The 13,023-nt window shown below is 35.6% G+C and overlaps 1 protein-coding gene across 1 annotated transcript in view; it reads right to left on the bottom strand.

Annotated features, from left to right (window-relative positions):
* LOC132156717 (forkhead box protein N2-like) overlaps positions 1 to 7,517 on the bottom strand; it is a 33,273-nt gene extending 25,756 nt beyond the window's left edge. Inside the window, exon 1 of the mRNA XM_059565692.1 lies at positions 7,368 to 7,517. Within this exon, the coding sequence (XP_059421675.1) occupies positions 7,368 to 7,503 (136 nt within the window). The 5' untranslated portion in view covers positions 7,504 to 7,517. The remainder of the gene's footprint in view (positions 1 to 7,367) is intronic.
* Between the last annotated feature and the right edge of the window lie 5,506 nt (positions 7,518 to 13,023).

The raw sequence follows: 13,023 nt of genomic DNA on the forward strand, positions 1-13,023 counted from the left end.
CAATAAATGCAGCAGAGTTTGGAATTAAGAACAAGTTGCATTTTAAAAATAAATACAGAATACACCTATTGCAAAACAATAAAACAACAACAAACCCAAACACAACACATCTTTCTATTGCTTGTCCTGCAAGCATTTCATTACGACTAGTGAAGTTTGTTTCAAACGAATGAATCATCACTGGTCAAGAAGACTCATGAATCAACTGGTTTCAAACCGGTTTATACTCAAGACTTAAATCAGTGTTCAGTGTTAAATCACCGGTTGATCATCAAATTATTTAATTTACCATTTAAAAAGTACAACTCTACATGCTTCCCAGTCTCAAACACCACCATTTTCTTGTTCTCGAGTCTGTTATCTGCCAGTCCGGTAGTTCTGGTTTTGGCACTGATGTGTGTAGTCTCATCCACGGCCAAGGTCGCTGTCCTATTGCTTTCTCAACTAAAACAAACCCCATGTATTCAGCAAGGAGTGACCTACACAAAGGGTCATTGTTACCAGTGACACAAGGCGCGTCCAGATCCTCACTTTCTCCCTCGCAATTAGGCCAACGGTCACATTAGCATCGGTTTCAATGGGAGAACGGACGCTAATGACAGCATGTATCAAATCCCCTGCGAGGAGCCAAGACAGACGTGGAGATCGAAGAGGGAGGGAAACGTACGATGAGGGTCCACCACGTGGGATTCTCTGTAAACATTGCTGTTTGAGACCAACTGACTGATGCAGGACTACGAGAGCATCTCTCATCCCAGATAAACAACCTTAGGAACTTAATGAGACACGGATGACTCATCCTAAACCTGCTAGTTAATCCATCAAATGCACTTATGCTTCCTTCAAGTCATTTCAGAATTATTGTATATTTATGAGAAGAGCACTCGCTGAGTGCCACCACAATGTAATAATTATCAGCAGAATAGCTCAGGATTTTCTTTAAGCCCAGACTTTGAGCAAGGGTTGTGCCAATTAAGAATTTATTAAACATAATAATTTGTTATTTTCAATATTTACTGTATAATTTTGCATGTATTTTCTTGCCTGGCTTATGTAACCAAACTACATTTCCCATCATTCTCTGCAGCTACACACACAAAAAAATTAATACAAATAAATCACTATTGCACATGGAAAAAAGCAATAAATAATTAAAATTTTTGAAATTTTTAATTTAAATTTCTCTTTTACTGTGAATGACCTCTGACAAAACAGAAAAATGAAAAAATAAATATTTACTATAACTTTAAATAAGGAAATTAAATACACACAAGGGTTCCTGTCTTCATTGAGGAGTAAAAAAGAAGAAATATGAACTGCCTGAAGTGTCCATTGTAATTATGATTTGTGCATGTAGAGCAGCAATGAAAATATTGCACAAAACTCAATGCTTTGGTGTGGAGCAATTTCAGTAATTTAGTCAATTCAGTAACTTAGTCATTTTCCACAATGTGATCACAAAATGAAGTTTATTTGGCTGCTTTTCTTAGCTAATATGGATATGCAATTTATTTAAATAATCTGCATGTTATGAAATTCAATTTCAATTCGAATTTTTCAGTGATTGAGAGCTGTACAAAATGCATAAAGCATTGAGACACACCATTTACGGTTCATTTGTTGCACTACTGTTAAAAAGCTTCCTGTCATTATTGGGAAGTGAAAAAAGAGAGAAAGAAATTCAACTGCCCAATGTTCCACTGCATTCTGATCAAAATCACATTGCAATTATGATTAAGTAAGAAACTGCCAGGAAAGCTGGAGAAAGTACAGAGGAAAGTGCTATTTTTGCAACCCAAATTTGGAGCATCCTCCTTTAGTGGATCAGTAAGCACATGTAACCAAGACCACTGCGGCCTTTGGAGATCTTGGGGTTCATCCCTATATATAGAAAGAATATAAATAACAGGGAGGAGGAGGAGGATGAAGAGGGAGGCAATGTCTAGCTGCTGAGTGACGTGCAGCTGCAGTCATTACAGACAGTCACCTGCTAACAAAGGCCAGATAGCATCAACAGACATGTGCGTGACTGGTGATGGGAATTACATGGAATCTAATTGTTCTGATTGCGATTTCTTTAAGATTTATTTCAATACTTTTGAGAAAGTTGTTGTTGTATTTAAATGTATTGCCATATCAGCTTCAAAGGCTATTACATGGCAGCAGGGCGTAAAATTAACATTCACCAAGCGCCAAATGTGAGTTAAAATCAGTGTTGGTGAGTATATGGAACGGTTACTTACCAGTTGGCAGGTAACATGTTTTATTTTATATAATTTTTTGCAGGAAATTTTGCTCCACGCAAACTCCATTTCTGCAAGTGACAGAGTTTGCTTTGCTTATAATGTGCATTTGAAAATGCACAAAACCGCTTCCTTATTTTGTAATATAAGAATGGTTTTAAATCTGTTGTTAACAAAGGGGAAGCATTTGAAAAAAGAAGTTTCCCTGCAGTTTTCAGCCAAAATAAAAACTTTATGGTTTAATGTTTGAATGCAAAAAAATAAAATAAACATTTTATAAAGTTCAACTTAAAAACACACACACACACACACACACTATGCACAACCACTATAAATAAAATCTTATTTTTTGGGGTACGTCTTATAAATTAATTCCTTGAACGTTTATCTTTGAGGAAGTAATTAATAGAAAAAAAATGACAGTTGAGTTTAAGAACTGGTTCTTAATTAGACTTCCAACTAGGGATGCACCGAATTCTCGGCCACCGAAAATTTTCGGCCGAAAATGGCATTTTCGGTTTTCGGCCGATAGACTTTTATCACCGAAACAACACGGCCGAAATGTTGTGATGACGCAAACAGAAACCGCGACCTGCACGTGCACCTGCATAGCGCAGACCACGAACTCCCCGCGACATTCACTTCACACCAGTGAGAACATTCTCTCTCTTCTTATTCCTTTATTCGCAGCACTAAAGCGTCTCCTAACAAAGAGAGATTAAGAAAAGTACAGTCTTATAGAGTCTGTTAGCACACGTCTCACTGAGATCTTTTCAGATCCTCTGTACTTCATCGCGAATGTGCTTGATCCGCGTTATAAAGACCATTACTTGGATGCGGAAATAAGGCAGCGCGCACGAGAAATGATCCAGGCCGTGCTGGATGCGGAGAACCCGCGTGGAGACGGAGAAGCGCCAAGCGCAGGAGACTGAGATCAGAGCGCAGGAAAAAAAGACTCGTGTCTGCACCAGATGAGGGGCATGCACCCTCGTTGTCTGATGTGTTGAGTGGAATTCTGCAAGAAAGTGCCTCAAATAATAATAATACGTTGGCTATTTTGTTCTTAGGCTACTATATATGTGACATTATATACACACACACACACACACACACACACATAATATCAGATTGTAGCCATTTTTCTGCTAGATTTCTGCTTTAATTTAATAAAAATGTTTATTTATGCCCTGGCCCTATTTAAATACACTCTCTCAAATATTTCTCAAATGTCAGGCAGATGACAAGCTCAACTGCTCAACAGCTAGATGGTTATCTGTCTGAAGTCCCCATCCCCAGAAGTGATAACCCTCTTGCCTACTGGAGAAGTAATGCACTTTCTAGTCCTACAGAGAAAAATTTCAAATGCACTTCACCTAAATGCACTTTGTTTTTATGAGAGAACAGTTCATTTTAAAACCTTTCTGCAGGCCAGTAGGCCTGTACATTATTATTTAATATACACATGAGTGGGATACATTTTTAGTTTGAATTTTAATACTGTGCATTGTTGCAATGTGCTTGATAAATATTTGCATAATTTGTAATTTTGTATTTTTATGTTTTTCTTTTAATAATTTATGTAATTGTAATTATCTTTGAAACTAATATTAATTTATGCAATTGCAATGTCTTAATTTTAGTAAAGTTAGTACACGGTCATAGCAATAAATGCAATGGTACTAATAATTGGCATAATTTCTTTCGGTGTTTCGGTTTTCGGCCTTGGTTTTCTCTTTTTCGGTTTTCGGTTTCGGCCAAGAATTTTCATTTCGGTGCATCCCTACTTCCAACTCTAGTCTCAAGGTGAACGACATCTAATTTAAACTAAGAAAATTAAATGAAGGCCAATAAACACACATCACAAATTTCTGAAGTTAAGCCACACACATGCTTTCCGTGTCACTGACTAAACATGCCACCAGAGTATTCCAGTTTTCACCCATCTTCTGACGTTTTCTCCATTGTTTTCAGAGTTAGTTCACAGCATGCATGACATAATCTGCCTGTGGTGCAACATGACAGAACCAAGTTTCCCTTGTGTTTTTAGCTCCATGTCTAAGACAGGACATCCCACAATGTCTGCAACACCCATCCGGGGAATTATCCATTCAGCCGCTCCACATCCTCATCAGTGAACACTTCCGTTCTCTACAGGCCTTCCAGAACACTTCCAATGCATTTCAAAAGTGTTTTGCTTCAGTGATGTACAGACAAATGAAAGGAGTACTAACTTGAGTGGTCTATTAAAACACACCAGTCAAAGGAGTATGTATTCACCATTCACTTCAGTAAGAGGCTCTCAACCCCCAGAATTCACAGATCATCCCAAGGATAGTTTTTTCTACATCTAGGTCATCTAGTTTCTGCAGATCAAAATAATCTTATTAATAGAAGAACATCCTGAATATATACAAGTAATGAACACAAATACACACACACACTCACCTTTAAAAGTCATCATGAAATAGTGTTTGCAGACTATTTACTTCCATACTGTGATGTTTCTGAGTTGTGCATTTTAAAATGATGCATTTAAATGTATGCATAAATAACGGACTGCATGATATGCAATCTCAATATAAAAGGTGATCGAAGAGGAGGGGGTCGACAAATTAGAGGGCTTGATGATGTCATCGGTAAAGAAAAAGACATTTCAGAGGCAGAGCAAATATTATATTTTAACAAAAGATCACGAAGACAAAAATGCATAATGTGAATTGATGAATCTTTTACAGCAAGACCAAAAAACATGCATTAAAGAAGTGAAAGTTTCCGATTTGATTACATTTGACTTGAAGGCTATATGCACAAAAAACACTCTTAAAACAGTTCTCTGCAACACACTTTCATACAGTTCTTGACTGGAGCTTTATGGATTTTTAGAGAGTAAACAAACTAAGTAGCTTCACAACTAAAAAGTTATTTTTAGAAATTAAACCAGTTCTCCTATAGTACAAGACTTTATAAACTTCTAGCTGAAATGTTTAACTATCATAAGTGCACCAAAATACACCAACTGCTGGGAGTCGGTTCAACTGGCAGTTTAACAACAGATTGGGTTGCTTCTTTTATCTTGTTGTGGTCTTTGTGTGCCGTTTATCTTGGGTCTTGCTGTCAGCAAACAACATCTGTTGAACGTGGAGAACTGACCAACCCACCGCCCTCTTAACTGCACAATTAAACAGACTGACTTTTAACTCAATTAAGAAACTGTTTGGCATCAACCACCTCTTTATTATGGCCTGAGCATTATGATACACACACTGTGCAATGGCAGTAATGTGGCAACCAATCATACATAAACATACACAACCAATGCTATCTAGCAAATTGTTGAGAGGAATCTTAAACAGTACGTGCCAAATCTTCCATTCCATTCAGGGTTTCTTTTGCAATTACTTGTATCAACCATAAAACTCTACACAATGTATAAAAGCTTCTTAAATAAGATTAGAAGACAATTCCCACAGCTGTTAGCTTTCTCTTGAAGTGATGCCATGCCAAGACCTAAGCTTCAGCATTTAAGAGATTCAAAATCACTTTACAACAAATCAGAAATGGAGACATAATATGTTGTTTTGACTTTAGCCTTGGGGAATAATAGCAAAGGATATTCAATCAATGAGCAGACTTGCTCTGAAAATGATTATCCTGTGAACAGATTGCATCATGTCAATGAGGTCAAGCTTCCAGTGAATGGAGCTCATTTGCACCCCGCAGCAAGCAACGGACAGGCCCCTTTTCAAAACGCTCCAATAGCTCGATGTTTTCAGCAAGAACTGAGAGGAACCAAGTCATTCACAGAGTAAAGTCAACTCAAATGCTTCCTGTCAGAAATGTCACTGACACAGGTGGTATGGCAAGCATGCATGTCAACAGATTTCTGGCGGTGTAGGTGTTATGACTCAGATTTCCCATGACAGTGACTCTTAGTACGTTGTTTGTAACACGTTCTACACACTCATTTAGAATAAAACACTTAAGAGATAACTTTTTAATAACCAATGCCTAAAGAAATGTGAAGAAAACAAGGTGGCACATATACACAAACACGTACATATAACTAAACTCATTAATTCAACTGAACACTTCTTTTAAACAACATTAACTCAACTGATTCACAATACAATACTTGAGAACAGAAGACATCCAATTCATTGAGAAAACTAAAGATTTTGGTACTGACACTTGATGAACCACTGTTAACCGATTAGAAAATTATTGACCAATCGCTGATGCAAAATGGCCAAATATCAGCCAAATAATAATCTTAAACAAGCCATCACTAATGAAACAATTGTCACTTTTCGTCCCCAAATAAAGAAAAACTTTACTAAAGCAAAATATGGTGACAAATATCAATAACTTATAGTTCAGTCAGAAATATAGGTAGTTGATACTACAATCAATATCACATGCTACATCCAAAAATATTTTTGAACACTTCATGTATTGAGCAGTTTATGACCTCTAATAACTGAGAGACATGGTATATATAAAAAAAGATGATATCTCACCACAACACTATTTATATATATATATATATATATATATATATATATATATATATATATATATATATATATATATAAATATAAATCACTTACATACTCTTATTAATTGTGTTTTAAAAAGTTGATATTCATGTTATTAGTCAACTAGCCACATACACAGATGTGAACAGACAATAGAAACGCATCACAAACGAACGCAACATTGAAACGTCGATTTGTTTACACAGAGTTCGGCGCGAATTCGCTTTCAATGTTAAACAAAGACAAAGAGTGGGGCGCAAAATCATTTCAGATATCGGTATTCCACTCAGAAGTGCGCTGGAAGAACACTTGAGCAAGTGTCCTCGCTCACAAAAGAAGTTGTTTGCTGGATTCGAGCACATGGCACGAGCGATGGAACGCTCGCGTTTAAATGTTTCCGATTTAGAATGCCGTGAAATTCGAAATGTGGACGTCAACAAACAAGAGCGCTTGAGACACAATACAGGAACCGAAGCTCAGCTTGATATCCGCCCATGCGTTTCATGTAAACTTGCCTGTAGAATGTTAACTTTCTAAATATAAAGTCCATGGACACCACAGAAAGCGCAGATTAGATGAGGTTACTCACATTGAAGCACGCCGAGCTCGTGTTCCGCTGAAGCGCGTCTGTAGTCTTCGCGTTCTGCTGCTAAACTGTTTCCTCCATCCGCGCTGCGTGCGCTCAGATCTCGCCGCTCAGCAACGCTACCAAACCCCTTTACCATTGCCAAGGCAACAGACCCACTTCAGCCAATCATAACCCCTCCCCTTCGATATACCCTAGCAACTGCTGCGCCATTCCACTCTATTTAATGTGTTTTCACCTTATTTTCCTCCTCCTAAATATGAATTCTGCTCAAATTCGTTGATGAATGTTTGTTTTCTGATATTTTTTGTTTTGTTTTATTTAACTCTGTAGCTGAAACTAAATATTTCCCTACCTTTCCCTACTTTGAGTTTTTGATTCACAGTTTAGTTAGGGCTTTTCACATTTGAAATTGTGTAGGCTAACCCTATGTTAAAGTAAACCTGAATTATCTTGCGTTATGTTTCAAATTGGTTCATGGGTACTTAATCCAAAATTGTAACATTTTTGTATTTATATATATATATATATATATATATATATATATATATATATATATAAAGTATACATTATTATATTTGATATTTTAATATTTTATTTTGTTATTGTATTTCATTTTATTTATTTATATATATTTTGAGCCATATGGACAGTGATGTGACGTTGAAGTGTGTCACTGGTTGTCTGTTCCTAAACAACTAAATACCATTTTTAAACGGCAATAGTACTAATTAATTAGCAATAGTTATGCATTTAGTAGACACTTTTATCCAAAGCAACTTACAGTGCATTGAGGTTAAAATTTTTTAACTAACATGTGTTCCCTGGGAATCAAACCCACAACCTTTCGCGCTGCTAACTCAATGCTCTACCACTGAGCCACAGGAACACGATTAGAGGAATATAGGAACACCTTTAGTGTTGCAATTGAAAATAACAAGTGTGAAATGTTGTTTTACTCCAGCTAAAAAATGGCTTTACCCCCAGTTTTAACAAGACAATAACCCAAGGTGAAGCACAGTGTAGAAAGCCCATGTGTGAAATGGTTTAGCGGGGTTAAAAGCGCAGTTAACACCTAAAGTGCTTGTTTAATCAACAGTTAATGACTTTATAAAACAGACCACAGGGTAAACTGGGAATGTTACTAGAGAGACTGTCCCATATATTCTAACCTGTAACCTGCGTAACCTTTGAATGAAACATTCTGAGACAGTAACAACTGTAAGATAGCGTGACCTCATTGCGTGTGCATCTGCTCCTCTCACGAAAGTGCTGTTCTCACACATGGTTGCAAAGGCACAAGACTTCTCACTCAAGGCATGCAAGTGAGCACATCTTACCATAACAAGACCTGAAAATGGTGGCAAGGCGGCTGGATTTCCTCTATTTGTGCTAAAGCAAAGAAGCCACTGTATTGTTGATTGGCTGATTGATGATAAGGAGGTTTCAAGCACCACTAGCCTAGTACTTACATGCTATGAAACCCATAGTTTAGTGATAATACCAGGGGATTTATACCAAGAGCAATTCAGGTCATTGTAACAGTCTGTTCTTATGAAATACGACACTTATCTGCTCGTTTAACTGGACGAACAGGATTCTTAAGTCTTTTGAAGTAAAATCCATTCAAACAAACAATTTCTGTCGTTGCTGTTAAAGTTAGCCGCTGATATGCTGAATCAGAAGGATGCATTTAGGCTCATTAGATCACATCACTGTTAATCGATTACACAGGGCTGTTTAATCTCCAAGTCTTGCCTGAGAGGACTGCATGTGTGCTGTGTTTGTCTAGACAATGTCATCAGCACATTGCCACTTGTAAATGAAATGCTCTGTTTGTGGTAATCTGAAAGAGTTCATCCATTCTTTGATGTTTTGCAGATGAGTTATTATATTTCAGTGCAGCTTTTTTCCCTCGTATAAACTTTTGAGTGACCATGATTTTGTAGAATGTGTTCCTGGACATTAACTTTGGTCCCAGCACAATTGAACAAAAAAAAGTCAAACTGAATTTTTTAAAATGTTTTTAAAATTTTATTTCAATTTGCAAAAAAAAACAAAAAAAAAACCCAAAACTATTTAATGATTATTTACTCGTGATGTTGTTTTAAACCTTTTTAAGTGAACACAATTAATTTTTTTTTTTAAATAACACCTGTGTTATTTAACAAAATAGACTATTATAGTTTTTATTATTATTTAGATGAGTTTTAATTTATATATTTTCCATTTTAATTTTAGTTCATTCATTTTATTGCATGTTTTTGATATTTTTATTCTTTTTTAAATATGTATAAATAGTGTTTAGCCCTTTTAAGTTTCAGTTATTTTAGTACTTTAAGTTAAACTGAAAGAAAAAAGTTTCAGCAACTTGATGAAATAAATTAAGATTTTTTATTAGATTTGTAACTTTTTTAGTAACAAAAATGTTTTTATTATTTACTCATCATCACGTTGTTCCAAACTTCTTTGCTGTTATATTTAAAGTGAACACAAAAATATATATAAAAAAAATCTTTACACCACTGTTATTTTACTATAATGCTATATTATTATAGCGCCTATTAATATTCAATTAATTTATATTTTTCATTTTAGTCATTTTAGTTTTTTTAAATAATTTTTATCATTTTTATTTCCGTTTTAGTTTGAGATATTTTGGTAAATCCAGATAAACTAAATAAATAAAATACATGTAAGAATTATTTTCAGACACGTCATGTCAGATTATAATCAAGAGTCAGATCTGATGTCTTGGATTGACTGCATTAAAAATCTTCACAAATTGTCCTCTTGTGTAATAAATAAATAAAGATAAATAACAGCATACTGTGAAGGTTTGAAACCACAAAAGGGGGAGTAAATAATGCTTTTCTACATTTTGGGTGAGGAGTTAAAGAAAAGGACTTTGATCCAAGAACCCTACAAAGCAGAATCAAGGTCACCTCAGAAGGAATATTGTTAAGATTGTATGATTGTATTGAGTGTCAGAGGACGTTGAGTACATGACATCCACTCACATACACCACGTCCCTTCAGTTTACTATAGCATCATGTTCCTGATCAGAGCTATTCATAGAGCTAAGAGGTACTTTGAGATCCCCGTTCTCCCACAAGCCCTCCCTTAGTGCCCAGAGATAATGAAGTTGCAGTACCAGCGACTGGGAGACAAGATATAGCAATCAGCTCGCCAATGGAGCTGACTGGAGATCAGCCTTTATAAAGACTTTTACTCTGTGCTGCTCCACTCTCAGACTGAGAAGCTAAAAGACTTGAAGGAGGCCCGGTCTTAACAATTGAGTTAAGAAATGTTTTGGTCTGATTCTCCAAAGGAAGCTTTTTGAACAATCATGTAAATAAAATAGAATGGATTGTTCTTCGAGAATAGGAGTAAACGTGGATCATATTTGTTTAGGAGGTGTTAAAGATTTGACCACTATTTGTCATGCTCATACATCAGCGTTTTTTGCTGGTTATTGAAATACATTTCTATCAAACATTCACAATATTTTCACTTAATATAGACGGAGAGTCAGAAGCACGTGATTGGTTGATAAAATGTTGTTAAGGGTCTAAGAGTAACCTTAAAATCTGATTGGTCAAAGTCCAAAAAAAACAACAACAAGCATGTAGATCCAGGATTGTGTACTATGTTAAAGTCACCATGACCCTATTTAATTTCTTAATATACATGCACGGTTTTATTGTACATATAAGTGCATATTATTCCAAATAATAATAATAATTAAAAAAAAAGTTTTTGTAATCACTTATATAATAATTTTCTCTCTTTGACATGCTCAAAAATCTTTCAATCTGGATTTATTCTGGTCAGCCATTTTTAAAAATGTTTTCATTTTTCTAATCCAATAGATTCCCAGTTAATGTAAAAATGTATGTAAATGTAAAAAAGTCACAGAATATCCCATTTCATTCAGAAATACAAAAATAATTTGAGTAAAATAGGTTGCATGTTGACTTGAAGTATGTTTGAGCAGTTGGACAAAAAGAAAATAAAGGAAATGTTCTCTGTGCATTATACAACTCGTTGCCTTTCTAATATTTTGTTTATTACATATTTTTCATTATTATTTTTTACATTCATCTTATTTTACCACCTACTCCCCCGGTTTCACAGACAAGGCTTAAGCCTAGTCCTAGACTAAAATGCAAGTCTGAGTTGTTTCAAATGAAAGAAACTTGTACTGATTGATCTTAAAATGTATCAGTGCCTTTGTTTTGTCTCAAGATGCACACCAGTAATGTTTTTTTCTAAGGCATGTTTATAAAAATTACTTAAATGTCCTAATTGAACTATGGCCTAATCCTGGTTTAGGCTAAGCCCTGTCTATGAAACCAGGCCACTATGTAATAATATTTAAGTGGCTGACCAAGTTTACCTTTTCACTGCAAGTTGTATCCTGTATGTAACTGTGTATGTGACAAATAAAATCTTGAATATTGGGACTAAAATTGCATGCTATTCCAAATTAAAAATGTTTGTTTTTGTAAGCATTTATAAAAATTTTATAACTTGCTTCGAAAATGTTTCCTTTATGTCTGGCATCTCAGATTTATCAATCTGGCTTCATTCTGATTTGCAATTGGCAATTTTTTTCAGCTCCAATAAATTTTCAATTAAGTTACGTCTTTAACGTTGTTTCATTGAATATCCCACATCATTCAGAAATACACAAGATTATTTGAGTACAATAAGCTGCATGTTTGCTTTAGTATTTAGACATACATGAAGGATTAGATGTCAAAAAAGAATAAAGGAAAGGACACACACACACACACACACACACACAATATATATAAACAACATTAATAAGAATTAATGTTCAGAGTTTAGACAATCATTATTGTCTATCAGCAATGATAGAACTTTTTCTTCGGTTAAAAGGCTCTCACACAATACGATACATACATACAATCCACAATGCACAGTTCATTTTAAAACAAACATCTAAAAAAAACAACCCACACACAATCACTTAACCTTGTTTAAAATAGTTACTGCATTGGGCACGAAATAATTCCTGTAAGAAATCCTTGTAATATTATTACCAATAATTATAATTATTATTATTTATTATACTTTCAAATCTTATTTTACCACTGTCAATCCATCTAAATAGCTGACCAGATTTACAGCAGGTTGTATCCTGTATATAACTGTGTATGAGACAAAAACTAAAATCTTTCCCAGAACTGAAAGCAAAGGACATAGAGATGCATCATAGAGCCGGGGGTGATCATTGGATGGACGGTGTGTAAGGGTGTGTCAATGTGGGCGGTGTGCATGTGTGTGTGTGCTGGTGTAGTGGTCAGATACCCTGCTGCTTTTATAGCCCATAAATCTGAGCAGGCCAGCGGCTGCTGTAGTCAGCTCACTGAGAGCCTTTCATGCAGAAAATGAATCAGACTGTTTAAAAAATAAGCACAAACGCCTCACTTCACGCACACACTGTATGTCTGCCCAAGCCAATACACAGACACTCCACTCCATTCCAGCCGGCTTTAAGCTAATAAAACACTCCATCAATGACGAGCAAGGTTTGTTGACGTGATACTTTCATCTCGCTTTCCATGATAGACGTTCTTGCTCTCGTGCACGCACGGAACACGCTTGTTGTTGCACTTAAACAAAACAGCT

The sequence above is a fragment of the Carassius carassius genome, chromosome 14, assembly GCF_963082965.1.
Source record: "Carassius carassius chromosome 14, fCarCar2.1, whole genome shotgun sequence".
Classification (NCBI taxonomy): domain Eukaryota; kingdom Metazoa; phylum Chordata; class Actinopteri; order Cypriniformes; family Cyprinidae; genus Carassius; species Carassius carassius.